A 15,307-nucleotide genomic window follows, 5' to 3' on the forward strand; every position below is an offset into this window, starting at 1 on the left:
AAAAAAAAAAAAACAACTTGAAATTGATTTAAATGCCTTTCATAATTCATCACCTATTTACAATATGTTTCTGACAAATAAAATTAATATTTTAATTATTTTAAATTTTATATTGAAGATTTAATTGGTAAACGAGATTGAACTAAAAACAAGATAAAATATTTTAGGTTGACATGTTGAAACACACCACAGTCGAACCCATAATGAACTTCAAGAGACTGAAACACTACTGATAGTTTGTTACACTGAATTGATATTTTAAAATTGATCATAAAATAGGGTAAAAATTGAAGAATTCTACAGAAAGATCAACTAGTATTGTCACATCTCCCAAAATGTTAACAGTAACTTTAATGTCAAAAATATCAAAAGTTATTTACAATTATTATTGCATACCATTACTACATTTTTTTTCATTGCTTTTCAGTTTCACCATACATTATTTTGAACAAAAAATAACAGCATAAAAAGTCACTGTTTAGATCCATCCCATATACTTTCGATCTAAAATATGCATCAGCCTTGATAAGAATGCTGCCTAACAGCTCAATAAAATAACTCAAATGGTCGGGGAGAGAGATTCAAGCAGCTTTGTCTTAATGGTTAAATGCATGACATTAGGACATGCCTGTGGCTCTACCTGTTTTGCACCATGCATCCATTTCACTGCTTATAGATCACTCCCCACTCTTTGATACTTTAAACATAGATTTTTTCTATTTATGACTTCAAACTACATACTTAACAGCTAAATGAAAGGCTGACACATTCCCCTCTCCCTTGAAACTGAGAAATTTTCCCTCATTGATATCTCACACTGTATATCTACTGTTCCTACTTTTCCAAGAAGCGAGTCCTGCACCTACCAAGCATGGCCTTTTGTTTAGAACCCAGAGAAAAGTGGAATGTGAAGATAAAAGAGTAGAAAATTTAAAAAATGTTTTCCCTTATTCTGTACAGTATGTTTTTTAATTGTAAACAATTTCTAATTATAAAAGTAGTTTATAGACACACACAAACATCAGAACATATTGCATTAATATTGGGTTTCCTGATGTGTTGGGCTTCTCTCTCGTTAGTGCATAACGAAAAGGTTTCAATTTTAGATATAAAAAATTATAATATCAAGTAATTTTTACACAAAGCATTTAAGTTAAAATTTAATTATAAAATTAATTCTTTAAAGGAGTAACAACAATAGCAAAAAGCCTCGCAAAGCAGTCAGAATAGAACTTGACAGCATTATCATATCAGACAGCCCTAGTTCAAAATTTGCATCATACTACATTAAAGCTTATATCTAACACGTTCAACCAACAATCAAATATACTATTTACAAAATAACTAACAGCGCCTACACTCATTTAACGTATTTGATAAGTATCAAATTCTTATGACTAATTTAAAAGTCTCTAGACTTAGACTCTATGATTTACTGAGCTATTGCGAAGAGCAATGTTGCCGGTTCCAGAATTAAACCCCAAGGGCACTTGACATAAAGAAATCCGGACGTGGAGAAAAACTCAGATAAGAAAACGGAGATAAGGGGAAGAAGAGAAGTACCAAAAGGAGCAAGGCAATCCAATCGGACAAGTTCGCAAAATGTGACGAGCGATCGTAACTTTCAAGGAGGACCCAAGACAATGTAAATCAATGACAACAATATGAGAAGATACACTATAGCAATAGTTCCAATGACAAATTCAAATACAATTAAACAACCTCAATCAGTAGTGCTAAATACAACACAATACAAAACAATTATACAACATAATTTAAATACAACTATTCAATACAGCAATACACTACAGCAATTCAACAACAACCTAAGCAACCTATTTACAACACTGCTATATTATCACAATGCAAAAAATCTCACACCATTAGTTTTATCAATCTCCAAGAATAATACTCAAGCTACAGAAGAACTTCAATCAAAATCAGATGCATTGGAAGTATAAACAGCTACCAATTGAGGATCTAAGTGAAAAAGTTGTCGTCTCCTCCCATGAAAGTGTGAGCTGCAAGTGGTCTGACGCTTCAAGTCACATTGCACAACTTTGTTGAAGAATTTTTCATTAGATCTTCTGATGCAATCTGGAATCGTCTCAAGTTTTAAGTCTCTGTGTAAAAGTTTATTGCGGATAAGATAGTGTGAATCAGTAATAATACACAGAAATTTTTTTTGCACTACTTGTAATTGATGCAGTTGAGTTTGAGTGACCGTGTTCCAAGCAGGAGCAGCATAACAAAGGATCGGTTGAATGCAAGTGGTATATATATGTTTTTTGGTACACAAGCTAAGATTTGAATATTTTCCAGTGACCGGGAGAAATATGCATATTATGCCCATGGCTTTGCTCTTGACACTATTAATGTGATTAGACCATGTGAGCCTTTGGTTCAAAATAATTCCTAAGTATTTGGACTTTGTGACCAGAGGAACAGCTTCCTGAAAAAGATAGAGATCTTTAAAAGCAATGTTTTTCTTAGTTTTGCTAAGAATTAAAAGTTGTGACTTGCTAGCATTGATTTTTACGCGCCAATTTGTGCACCAGTCTTCTACGGCATAGAGGTAATTTTGCATTTTGTCTATTGCATGATTAGCTTGGATGGATTTAATTGCAATCGCCGTATCGTCGGCATAACATGCTAACAGAGAGTAATTGTCCAAACCAGGGTGAGGAAAATCTGATATGTAGAAAAGATATAGTACTGGACCGAGAATACTTCCTTGTGGTATGCTGGATCTGATAGGTCTTGAATTGGATTTTTCATTTCCTTGAGCGACGAAGAAAGTGCAGTTCTGCAAAAAGGAGAAGATCAGAAGAATGAGTTCTCTAGGAAGTCCCAAGTTGATAAGCTTGGAAACGAGCCCCTCATGCCAGACGCGGTGAAAGGCTTTTGCCACGTCCAGCATAAGGAGCCCAACACTTTGCTTGTTATGGAATGCAGATCCCACAAATTCTACAATTCTTACTAGTTGTCGGGTAGTACTGAGGTTTTTTCTGAATCCGTACTGATCATTAGGTAGCAAGTGAAGAAAAGGTTCCAATCTAGTGAGAATAAGTCTTTTACCAATGCTGGATAACAAACTGATTAGACGATAGCCATCAGGCTTGGTCACATCTTTACCCAGTTTGGGAAGAAGAAAGATCTTGGCTTGCTTCCAAGGATCAGGGAAATAGTCGAGAGTAAGACAAGCGTTGAGAATACTAGCGAATTTACTGATAAGATTTCTGGGTAAGTTACGAAGCATTTTATTAGTAATTTGATCACGTCCAGGAGCTTTTTAGATGTTGAGATATTTAATAATATTAGTAATTTCCATAGGAGAAGTAAGCCTTGGGATATTATGAGCCGAAGAAGAATGAAGCCAGGAATACACATAGTTTTCCAGAACATCTTTAAAGTTCTGATTCATGGGCTCCATATTAGGAATAAACTGCTTTTCCAGGTATTCAGCGAAAATATCAACTTTATCTTTAAGTGAGTAGGCAATTTTAATATCCGTATGAATAGGTCTATTGTTAATACTCCTTCTTTTAAGATTTTGAAGATATTTCCACAAAGAACCATCATTAATATTAAGTTTAGATATAAAATCTCCCGTTTCCTTTTTAAAATCAGTGATAAGCTTCTTGATTCTTCTATTAAAAATATTGATTTCTCTTTTAAGGGCAGGGTCCCAGTTACGGTGCCAAAGCTTCAGCAATCGGTTTCTTTCTTTCATAATGTCTGATACTGCGAGGAAGTCGAATATTATTGTTAGTTAATTGAATGGTAACTGTAGCATCTCTGAAAGCTTTCAGTATACTGTCAGTGAAGATTTGAATAGCAAGATCGATATCCTGTTTGGCAGAAAGTGAACTGAAAATAGGAGGATGTTTGATTAAGATATTGTGAAAAGTAATCCAGTCAGTATTATTTCTGGTAATAGGAGGGTCTTCTTTAGAAACACCAAGAGAAGCAATGACAGGTACATGATCAGATGCAAGTTCTGCCTTGACTTCCAAGGAAATAGGGATAGAAGTATTTGTAAGGATAATATCCAAGATGTCCAAGAGATTTGGAGAGGCAGGACGATAAGTGGCTTCAGAAGGTACATGTAATGCAACAGGATGATTGCAGATAAAATTATGCATAATACATCCATTGGTGTTAGAACGACGACATCCCCATTCCAGGTGCTTAGCATTCATGTCTCCGGCAATAATAACTTGCTGATTTTCAGAAGTAAGTTTTTTAATATATTTTCAGAAAGACGATTTCGTGGTGGATTATAAATAGCTGTAAAATGGATGGTACCAAATTGTGGGAGTATAACAGCAACAGTCACATTTTCGAATCCAGAAGCAGAGTTTGTCGAGACAAGACAGGATTGCAGAGAGTTTATAACAAAAATTGCAGCTCCTCCTCTTCTTTGTAAAAGTCTATCACCTCTGTAGGTGCGATAATTAGCAATATACAGTTTATCGGCAGGAAGAACATGTGTTTCAGAGATCATGCCAATATCTATGTTATATTCTATAAAAAAGTCTGAAAGTTCATCAATTTTGTTAACAATGCCAGCAGCATTCCAATAGCAAAGTTTAAGCGAATCTGACTTATTGAATATGCTGGTCAGAATTAGTTTCATCTGATACAGTATTAGTGGCATTTTGACGGATGTTTTGCGCAAGGAGTTTTATTCCTGAGTTTTTCAGGAAGGTGACTAGAGTATTAAGGTCATCAAATATCTTTTTTGCTTCTGCAATAAGATTTGGAGAAGGATTGTTATTAGTTTTGATGGCTTCAGCAAAAGACTTATTCATAATAAACCTATCAGCATATGATTTGATTTGTTCTTTTTTAGCTTGCTTCGGAAACTTTTCACAACTTTTAAATGAAGCTGTGTGGTCTAGACCACAATTTGCACATTTAGCAGGTGCATTCTTGTCTGTTTGACAGGTTCTTGAGTCATAGTTATCACCACATTTAACACATCTAAAGTCATTGTGGCAAGCAGCTTGTGAATGGTGAAATCCTTGACATCGGAAGCACTGGAGCGGGCCAGAGCGTCCTTTATGTGGTTCGACTTTGATATGTAATCCACAAATTTTGGTTTCTTTAGATTTTTCATTTTTCTTCAGAGCGATAAGAGAAAGTGGACATTTTTTAACTTCTCCTTTAAATCTACGAGAGAGTTGACTAACACTTATAACTTGGTAATTTTTGCTTAAAAGTTCTTTGATTTCATCAGGATCTGTGTCCATTGTAAGATGACGGAAGACCACTTTATGATTCTTCTCATCAGATAAGAGAAAGGAGTGATATTTAATTTCCTTTTTGTTCAGAATACTTGTCATTTCTCTATGAATGTTGACATGAGAGACTTTAATTTTAAAGCCTTCTTTTTGAATGTAACCAGTGTAATCAAATTTGTCTAATAATTTATGTTCTGCAAATAATGCTTTTAGTTCTTTCCAATCAAATTTTTTATCATTTATATAAATAGCAGGTGGCGCTTTGCCTTTTTTGTTTTGATCGTTTTGTATTTCTTCATTTATCTGAGATTCATTTGGAACAATAGAACTAGTGTCCATTGATTCTTGACTATTAATGGAAGGAGTAACAACTGGTTTGAGCTGAGAAGGATTAATGGGACGAAAATGACCCTTTTTCCTTTTACCCACACTACGATCTCCTTTGGGTTTTTGTTCAGTTTCGTTACTTGAGCTATCCGTTTCTTGTTCGAAAGGAATTTCATTTGAATTGTCTTTATTTGGCTTATTAGGTGAGCCTTTCATACGTTTTCTTTTGACAATTTTCAATTCACTTTCTGTAGGTGTAGAAGGAGTTTCTTCTTGATGTTCTAATGACTCTTCAATTTCTTTGTGAGTAGTAATTAAGGCATCATACCCTTTTTGAAGTAGATCAAATTCTTTGTCTTCTTTGATAGAAAGATTTCCATTTTGTTTTCTTTAATTCTCAGCTCCTCAACGGTAGCCGCAAAAATTTTCAAAAATGGTTCCATCATTCATAAGCAAATTAATGGAGTCCGGCGCTCCGGAACCAGACCCACACGAAGGTGTTCTGGATGAGCCGGAACTTCACAAGGCCCTTGACTTCAGCACTGATAGTCAAAGCAAAAGAGTAACAATCCAAAACAGTAAAAAATCGAAGGATCAAAATCCAACAATTCAGTGATGAGCGATCAGTGGCACAAAATAAGCAACCACAAAGCGTAAACGCAGACAATCTCCAACAGCGAGGCGGGAAAACACGTCATCCAAGTACGGGTAGAACACGCAGGTGGCAAAGAGCAACGTCGACAGACAACCTACCCTTACCGCTGCTCCACTGCTTTATAAATAAAAGTCTCTAAGTACTAATCATTGCTTATATCAAGAGAGCCAGTTCACAACACACTGCTGGTTTTATTAAATTAATGTACCCACCCTATTGCAACGTCCACAAAATTAATTTAAACTCATGTGGTGCTTTTAGGAAGACTCAAATTCCTAGAAATTATGTCAAGACCCAATATCACCAACTAACACATTATATCATCCAAGGCAGACTAGAACATGACAGATACTGCCTATTTATCAAGAATTAAGTTAAATACCAATCATTACTTAAATAAAGAAAGGCCAGTTCACAATACTTCCCCAGACTTTATCTTAAAAATGTATCAGTCCAATTGAGATCATGGCAACATTTTACCATTTCTCACCTTCATGGATTTGAAATACTTTACTTCCATTGCGACGTCCACAACAATAATTTAAACTGATGTGGTGCTTTTAGGAAGACTCAAATTTCTAGAAATTATTTGAAATTTGGACTTGATATCACACACTAACCATTATACATTCAAGAGAGTAGAACATATTATTATACTGCCAATTTATCAAGCATTAAGTTAAATAACAACCATTTCTTAAATAAAGAAAGGCCAATTCACAACACATCTCTAGACTTTATCTTAAAAATATATCAGTTCAATTGAGATCATAGCAACATTTTACCATGTCTCACCCACATGGATTTGAATTACTTTACTTCCACAACAATAATTTAAACTGATGCAGTGCTTTTAGGAATTCAAATTTCTACAAATTATTTGGTATAATGTTAAGACTCAAAATCACAGACTAACCATCATTGAAGGCAGACTAGTACACGATATTAATAATGTATTACTGTTTCTTGAAATTATTTTTTAAATGTTCTGCTAATTATTTGGATTAATAAGATTAAATATAAATGTCATAATGCTATATTACAAACAGGCTCTTGATAACAGAAGCTTTAGTTTTTATTACTGGTTCATTTCCGAAATGTTAAATTTACACTCGTGAAACTCCTATATAATTTATTAGAATGCTGATTTCACAGCAGTTCTCAAAGCTTCTTAGAAAACTCAAGTCTTATCACGAATAATTGATACTAAAATTCTTTATAATATAGCTTTTTCAAACAGCCCGAAAAGCACATAGCAGCATAATTGTATCTGACAGGCCGAGCTCAAAACTCAGCATTCTACATTACTTATACAAATCTAAATATAAAAACACTTTGTCACTAACTTAACAAGCAATCAGTAAATTTCCGATCATTAATCAAAGAGAGGCCAATTCACAACACATTGTTTGGTCTACTAACTTATCCTACAAATTTATTAGTCCAACTGAGATTATTGCACCATTTTAACATTTGTCACCCACAACAATAATTTAAACAGAAGTGATGCTTTTAGGAAGACTGAAAGTTCTAGAAATTATTTGGAATAATATTAAGATTCAATCATCACACACTGACTATTAAACCACAATGAACAGACTAGTCTTAAGATATTTAAAGTTATTACTTCGAATTATTTTTCAAATGTATCAGCCCAACTGAGATACTGGCAATAATTACCATTCCTTCCCCACAGGGATCTGAAAATTTTTCCTTCACTTCTGCTGCGAGACTGTTGCTTCTATAACAACAATACAGTATATGTGGTACTTTTAGGAAGAACCCACAGCTCAAGAATTTATCTAGAATAACATTTAGTATCTCATATTTATCTGCCTAATAAAATATTCTTTAAAACTGATTTCCCATCTAGCTATAATTTACCAAAAAAAAAAAAAAAAAAAAAAAAAAACTGAAATTTTTTCAGATTTTAAATTACGTCCAAAGGGGCGTTTTTTTAACGTTTTGAGTGTTACCTTTATTTATTAAATATCATGTTCTTTGCAATTAAACCATAAAATTCAGTTCAAGAGCAATATCGCAAAATAATGTTAAATTAAGCATATCTTTAGAATTTTCGATATACACAGTCTCGCGAGCTGGAGATAAAAGTATTTTTTTCCTATATAACGTTGCCATTTCTCGCTTTTAAAGCATTGAGTTTGTAAATCAAAAATTCGTTAAAGTTTTACAAAATATAAAATCTATAATAAAACAAATTCCAAATTTGGGATTTCAGATGCCCATATTCGCAGTAGGATTTCGTCATTCAAAATTCGATGGCTCTATGTACCATCGTTTTATCACAATGCGAGAAATAGACAATCATTTATGCAGATTTTTCTTCTAACATTTTGTGGCAACAGTTTGAAAAGTGAACCAACGTTTATGAGTCCGCAAAATGCCAAAACGAAAGCAATAGTCCTTCGGGACTGAAGTCCCTTTGGACTAATAATTAAATTATGTTCCAGAAGTATGGCTGTTGCCACCGATTCTTAGAGACCTGTTGAACAAAAAACATGTTAAAAGTTAATTATGCTCTGTCTGAGGTAATTAGTGTTGTAGCTTTGAGTACAGTTGTCGCAGTTATAAACCTAGCCGATGTAGTTTAAGTTTCAATACACTAAAGCAACAGAAGTGTAAGTTGTTTTGCATAACAAGCAGTGAGGAACAAGTTTCATATCGTATCTTGTGACCACAGTAAAGATTGATGACAAACAATAACTTACTTCAACATTCAGAGATAACTTTTAAGGGTAAGCAACTAGTTACAAATAATTAAATTAGGTAGTTAGATAACCTTAGTTTTATAGATTTATTTAGACACTATTAAATTTCAATTTTTAAAATAGTTGTTAAAAAGCATTAAATTTATGATACTGATTCTTAAAGGATATTAGGATAATTATACATTAAAAGCTACATACCATTTATGTTTTGTAGCAACAACACATAAATATTTACATGTCTCTTTTACTTGAAACATTCTCAAACATAATGAATGGCTTACATCAGTATCCTTTTCCCTACACATCTTAGCTAACAACAAATATGTTTCAGTAAGCAAACCAATGTTCCTACAACTTTCTGCTTCAACTACTAACTTGCCAATGTGACAACAATATTCCTTTGAAGATTTACTTCTCTTTACATATTATTTCTTCCTCAATAAGTTTTTTCTTCATTTTAGAATTCTTAGATTTAAAGATTTCTGTTATTCTAAAAAAACTTTAATTACTTAGAATCTACAGAAGAAACTGCTAATTATATATTTTTAGTAAGAAGATGAACATTGAAAATAAATATGATATATGGTCAGGGCCTGTATCAGAGCCAGTGTGGCAGAATTTCTAGAATTTAGGACCCACAGATTACATCAGGTGGAAAAATGCCTAGAACCAAGCTTGCGTATGTACCTTTTTAATTTTCAGTTTTCAATTTCTTTTGCTAATGTGATAAGAATTTTTTTTAATACTTTCCATGCTCGTGTCTAGTGAAAAGAAGACAAAATAAAAGGAAGATAAACATGTTAAGAGAAAGACTTCTAAGATAAGTAGAAAATTCAAATAATAAAGCTTTCTCTTGTTCTTCCAAAAAGAAAGATATTGATCACAAACTTCATGTAAAATACATCCATTACATCTTGATACCACGAAGACATTTTAAACTAATTACAAGAGTAATTTTATTTTTGCTAGGAAGTGTTTCAGAAACTGTGCTTTATAGCATTTATTTTTCAAATCCAAAATATTCTAATAAGTCGTCAAAATGGAAGGTAATATCATTTTATAATATAACAATGAAAAATATTTTATTTTAATGTTATTTCTTAAAAATACTTTTCATTTATTATTATTTTAAATCTCCAAATGGGAGTAATAGTTAAGAGGACTTCATAAGCAAAAAAGAAATAACTTCAAAATGCTTAACTTCTTGCCTAGAAACTTGGGTATTGCATCGCTTATACATATTAGTTTGCGTATAACAAAAAATATTCCCCCGAAATGGTAATCCACACTGAATATGGCAGTCATTAAAAAAAAAAAAAAAAAAATTTCGGATGATTAAGGGCCTTCTGCCGACTTGGCTGAAATAATAGATTTATTAAGGCTGAAATTAAGGATCTTAGACCCCGTGATCTTAAAAAAGATAAAGTACGGATTACATGATTTTGCAACTGCCAAATGATGGTTATAATCAATTTTGTGAAGATACCCATACAGAAAGACAAAAAATGTGATACAATTGTATTGGATGATAGTCTGAAATACTGCATATTATTTTTTTTATACCCTTTTGGTTTACTTTTAATGTCAAGAGCTGTTAAAATTCTACAAATTACAACAACGAATGTACAACTGCAGACTAGAATAATTACTCATTTTACCTGTGAATTTTAGTATTAGTTTAATAGAATAACTATTCTTTTAATTAAGCTATGAATATATCATTAGTGTTGCCATACTTATCCTTAGATTTTCCAGAAACATCTATGTTTAGTGCCAAGTTGTCCCTTACTTACTAAAAAATATTTCTAAATCTATATTACAAAGCATCTTAAATTCCCTTTATGAGAGTTAAGCTAATATTGAATAGTAGTTACCTGAGTACTAGAATTAAGTGTCTTAAATACATCATAAATTTGATCCTTAAAACCTCGAGACAACATTTCATCAGCTTCATCTAAAACAAATATTCGTATATGGTCGGTTCCTAAAAAAAATAAAAATATATGTTAGAAAAGTTTTATGATGAATAGTATTAAAAATCACCAAAAAAATTTTTCACAAAAAAAAAAAAAAAATATATATATATATATATATATACTAAGAGCTTTTCTGTTAATCATATCAAATACTCTCCCTGGAGTACCAACAACTACATGAACACCCATTTCAAGTTTCCGTATGTCTTCTCTGACATTAGTTCCACCAATGCAAGCATGACACTGTGCTCCCATGTAGTCACCTAATGCAATAACTACTTTTTGAATCTAAAAAGAAAGTTTTTAAAAATTAAACATACACATTTGAATTTATAATAGAGCTATATATGTGCGTGCACTTAAAAATATGCAAAACTTAATCAGATATGTATATACACCGACTACCAATAAGTATTTGGACACCTATGCAAATGACGATATCTGCAGTCCTAAGGTAGGTCACGGACTCCGCTGGTATATATCATGTAGGAAACAGCATCGGCTTTAGTCGCATGCAAGATGCCTCGCAGTTAGGAGCTCTCTGATTTCGAGAAAGGTACTGTATGTAAGGGTATCACAAATGTGGCAGATCCTTAAGGGACATATCTAGCAATCTGAAGTACTCAAAATTGACAGTGGCCTATGTGATTAAGAAGTGAAAGGTTAGCGGTGGTTGTCGGAATGTGCCCCGAGTCGGCAGACCAACGAAAGTGGGAGATAGACCGACGAGTGCTGTCCAGAGAAATTCGGAAGAACTGCACCCAACCGATGGCCCTCATCCGCGAGGAGTTTCAACAGCCATCCGGGAGTACTGTTTCAATGAATACCATCCGTAAGGAAACACATCTGCTTGGTTTTCATGGTCGTGCTGCTGCCCATAAGCCTTTAATCACAAAGTCCAACCGCACTGCTCGATTAATGTGGTGCAAAGCACATCGAAATTGGACTGTAGATCAGTTGAAACGGGTTCTTTGGAGTGACGAGTCAAGGTTCACCTTTTACTGTTCGGATGGCAGGGTCTGGCATCTACCTGGAGAACGTCTCCTGCCTCCGATGCTTACTGCACTATTCTGGATGACAATGTGCTTCCTATGTCCTGGCAGTTTTACGGGTTGGACCCCTGTTACTTTCAGGACAACAATGCCAGTTGTCATGTTTCGACGTTAAACAAGGGTTGGTATGGTGTCAATGGAGTTTATCGAATGAACTGGTCTGCCCAGAGTCCAGACCTGAACTTTATCGAGAACCTCTGGGACGAGTTGCATCGCCGAATTCAGGGGTGCACTACCCGTGCAAAATCAGTGAAGGAACTTCTATGTCTTCTCCAAGCCAAGTGGAAGAAAATACCACTAGCTGTCATACAAAGACTTGTGGAAAGTATGCCCCGGAGGGTCCAGGCTGTAATTACCTCTCATGGAGGCTCTACCAACTATTGATTTTGAATAAAGTTAGTTTTTCTTTTCTATCACAGGTGTCCAAATGCTTATTGGTAGTCAGTGTATAATATACACAAACAAAAAATGTGTTTGTTAATCTATAACTTGATATAGCATTGTGAAAAACAACAAAAAAAAGAAACAATTGAACATTTGTATAAATATTTCAATTTGCTTAATTTTTAATTTAAAGTTTTAATTCCCACAGATAAAACTTCCATTTTGTCATCCACATGATTCAAGATATTCTTAGATTAACACACATCCTCCAGATCGAGTAATTTTCCAGTATTTGATTAAATGGTAGTAATATAAAATATTATGAAAAAGAATCTAACATCTATACAGTGGTACCTCGCGATACGATCTTAATCCGTTCCTGGACCAGGATCGTATCGTAAAAAAATAGTATAATGAACAATGTAACCTTATGTAATTTAATTAATTCGTGCAACGCCCCATATATAAACACCAAAATCGTCTATACGTAATAATAATTAGTCACAAAATAGTATATTAAGTACCACATACACACAAACATTTATACCACATTTATAAATTAAAATAACCTTATAAATAAATAAAAAGAAAAATTAATTTCACTTACCGTAAAGTACTGTACAGTCAGCGAGGGATAGTTTTTATTACGAGACTGATAAATTGCGCACAGTGCTTATAAAACTTAGACACAGTAATGAAAACTTAAAATCAATTTTTTTTAAAATTTTTCTTTTGTAATTTTTTTGCTTTTCTTTTTTTTTAAACTAACTGAACTTAAATTTGAGGTGATACATTATCGTCTTGACTTTCCTTTCTAGTCTTCTTACTAGAAACACTCGCTTCTTCACTTTCTGGGGCACTTCTCTTCGAAAAATATCTATCTAAAGAGCCTGTTTCTGACAACTCCTCAAAATGTTTCGAAAATGACTCATACAAACGTCATTCACATTGTCCATTGCACGAGCTGTACGCATTTTTTCAATAAAACTGTTTAAGTTTTCAAACCAATTGATGGCTTCCCGTATTTCCGTAGATGTCAGTGCCACCTCCACCTCAACACTCGAATGATGTTCCTCTTGAAGATCGCTGATTTGCATCACCTCCAATGCCTTCAAGTCGTCAGTGTTGAGCTCTTCCTTGTGCTCGTCGAGTAGGTTGTCAATGTCAGCCTCATTGATAACAAGCCCCAAAGACTTTGACAGAGAAATAATCTCCTCCAATGGAGCAGGATCATCCACAGCTTCTTCTTCAGTAGGGATTTCGAAACCCTCAAAGTCTCGTTCTGCAACCACGGCTGCCCAGAGTTTCCCTCCATGCTGAGTTCAAGGTGTGCCTTGAGACCTCAACCCCATGCCTTTTCTATGATTTTTAAGCAATGGACAATGTCGTAGTGACTATTCCAAAACTCAAGGAGTGCGAGTTGCGTGCTCTCTGTCACTTCGAAGCATCGTTTGAAAAGGTGCTTCGTGTAAAGCTTCTTAAAATTAGCAATGACTTGCTGGTCCATAGGCTGGAGGATGGAAGTGGTGTTCGGTGGCAGATAGAGAGCACTTTGATGAAGTCGAAGTCGGGATGTATCTGTTCTTCAAGGCCAGGAGGATGAGCAGGGGCATTGTCGAGCCCAAGGAGGCATTTTAGAGGAAGACCATTCTCATCTAAATATTTTTTCACTGCAGGTCCGAAGCAGCAATTAACCCACTCAACAAATAAAAGCCTCGTGACCCAGGCTTTGGCATTGGAACTCAAAAAGACGGCGAGCTTATCTTTCGACACATTATGTGTCTTGAAGCCACCAGGATTTTCTGAGTGGTATACACCAGTAGGGGTTTTATCCCCACTGGCATTCGCACATAGGATAAGAGTAAGCCTATCCTTCATGGGTTTGTGTCCAGGAACTTTCTTTTCTTCTTCTGTGATGTATGTATGACGGGGCAATTTCTTGCAGAAAAGCCCCGTTTCATCACAGTTGAAGACTTGTTGAGGGATGTAGCCTTCATTGAGGATTAACTTTTGAAGGCCTCGATAAATTCTTGCGCTGCTTTTTCATCGGCGCTGGCAGCTTCCCCATGCCTGACCACGTTATGTATCCCCGATCTTTTCTTGAATCGTTCAAACCACCCATGAGATGCTTTGAACGTTGGGGCCTCTTGTGTTGATGTCCCTTCGCCTCGGGGTTTTTGAGAGGTCTTTAAAGATCGCAGTGGCTTTATGGCATATAGCAGCTTGTGTTATCGTATCACCAGCAATTTCCTTCTCTTTTATCCAAATAAGAAGAAGAGTCTCCATCTCGTCATTAAGGGCAGTTCTATTATATGAGAAGGTGGTAATGCCCTTTGCAGGCTTGCTGGCTTCTTTATTCTTTATAATGGTACTAATCGTCGATTGGTTTCGTCCATATGCATTATGCAATAGCCATGATGCGCATGCCACTTTCGTATTTTTTTATAATTTCCAACTTCACTTTCATGTTTATCGATGACTTTCTTTTCCCCTTATCACCACCAGCACTACAAGCACATTTAGGACCCATGGCGAATAAAGTTTATCACAAAATAATATTACGATCACACAATCACAAGAATATTCTATGAACTGTACGAACGCCACGCGGTCTCGAGAAGGAGAGAACGATATCACATCGACGCTTTGTGTGGACTCGGTATCCTACGATGCCGTGCAATAGGAGAACAGGATTTATAGAGAAAGGAAGATGACGTCACGTCGACCAATACCAGAACAGCTTGAATATAGTGACGTATTGAGGAACAATTTCAAGCGGCAAGAGATATTGGGATCGCATTGCGAAAAACGCATCGTTTCGCGAGCACGAATATTTGCGATATTCCACTTTGTATCTTGAACACATCGTATCGCGAGGTACTACTGTACTAAAGATATATACAACAAAACAATTAAAAGTAAATATGAAACAGAGCTC

General features: G+C 34.8%; 1 protein-coding gene across 1 annotated transcript in view; it reads right to left on the reverse strand.

The window, feature by feature from the left end:
• The window catches only part of LOC118197938 (eukaryotic initiation factor 4A-I-like), a 72,440-nt gene that overhangs the window by 28,133 nt on the left and 29,000 nt on the right, over positions 1 to 15,307 (reverse strand). Inside the window, exons 5-6 of the mRNA XM_085815622.1 lie at positions 11,056 to 11,221; positions 10,832 to 10,941 (exon numbers count right to left, since the gene is read on the reverse strand). Of these exons, the coding sequence (XP_085671748.1) occupies positions 10,832 to 10,941; positions 11,056 to 11,221 (276 nt within the window). The remainder of the gene's footprint in view (positions 1 to 10,831; positions 10,942 to 11,055; positions 11,222 to 15,307) is intronic.

This window comes from Stegodyphus dumicola, chromosome 4, assembly GCF_044657685.1.
Source record: "Stegodyphus dumicola isolate Sdum_Otavi_A_Nest chromosome 4, ASM4465768v1".
Taxonomy (NCBI): Eukaryota; Metazoa; Arthropoda; class Arachnida; order Araneae; family Eresidae; genus Stegodyphus; species Stegodyphus dumicola.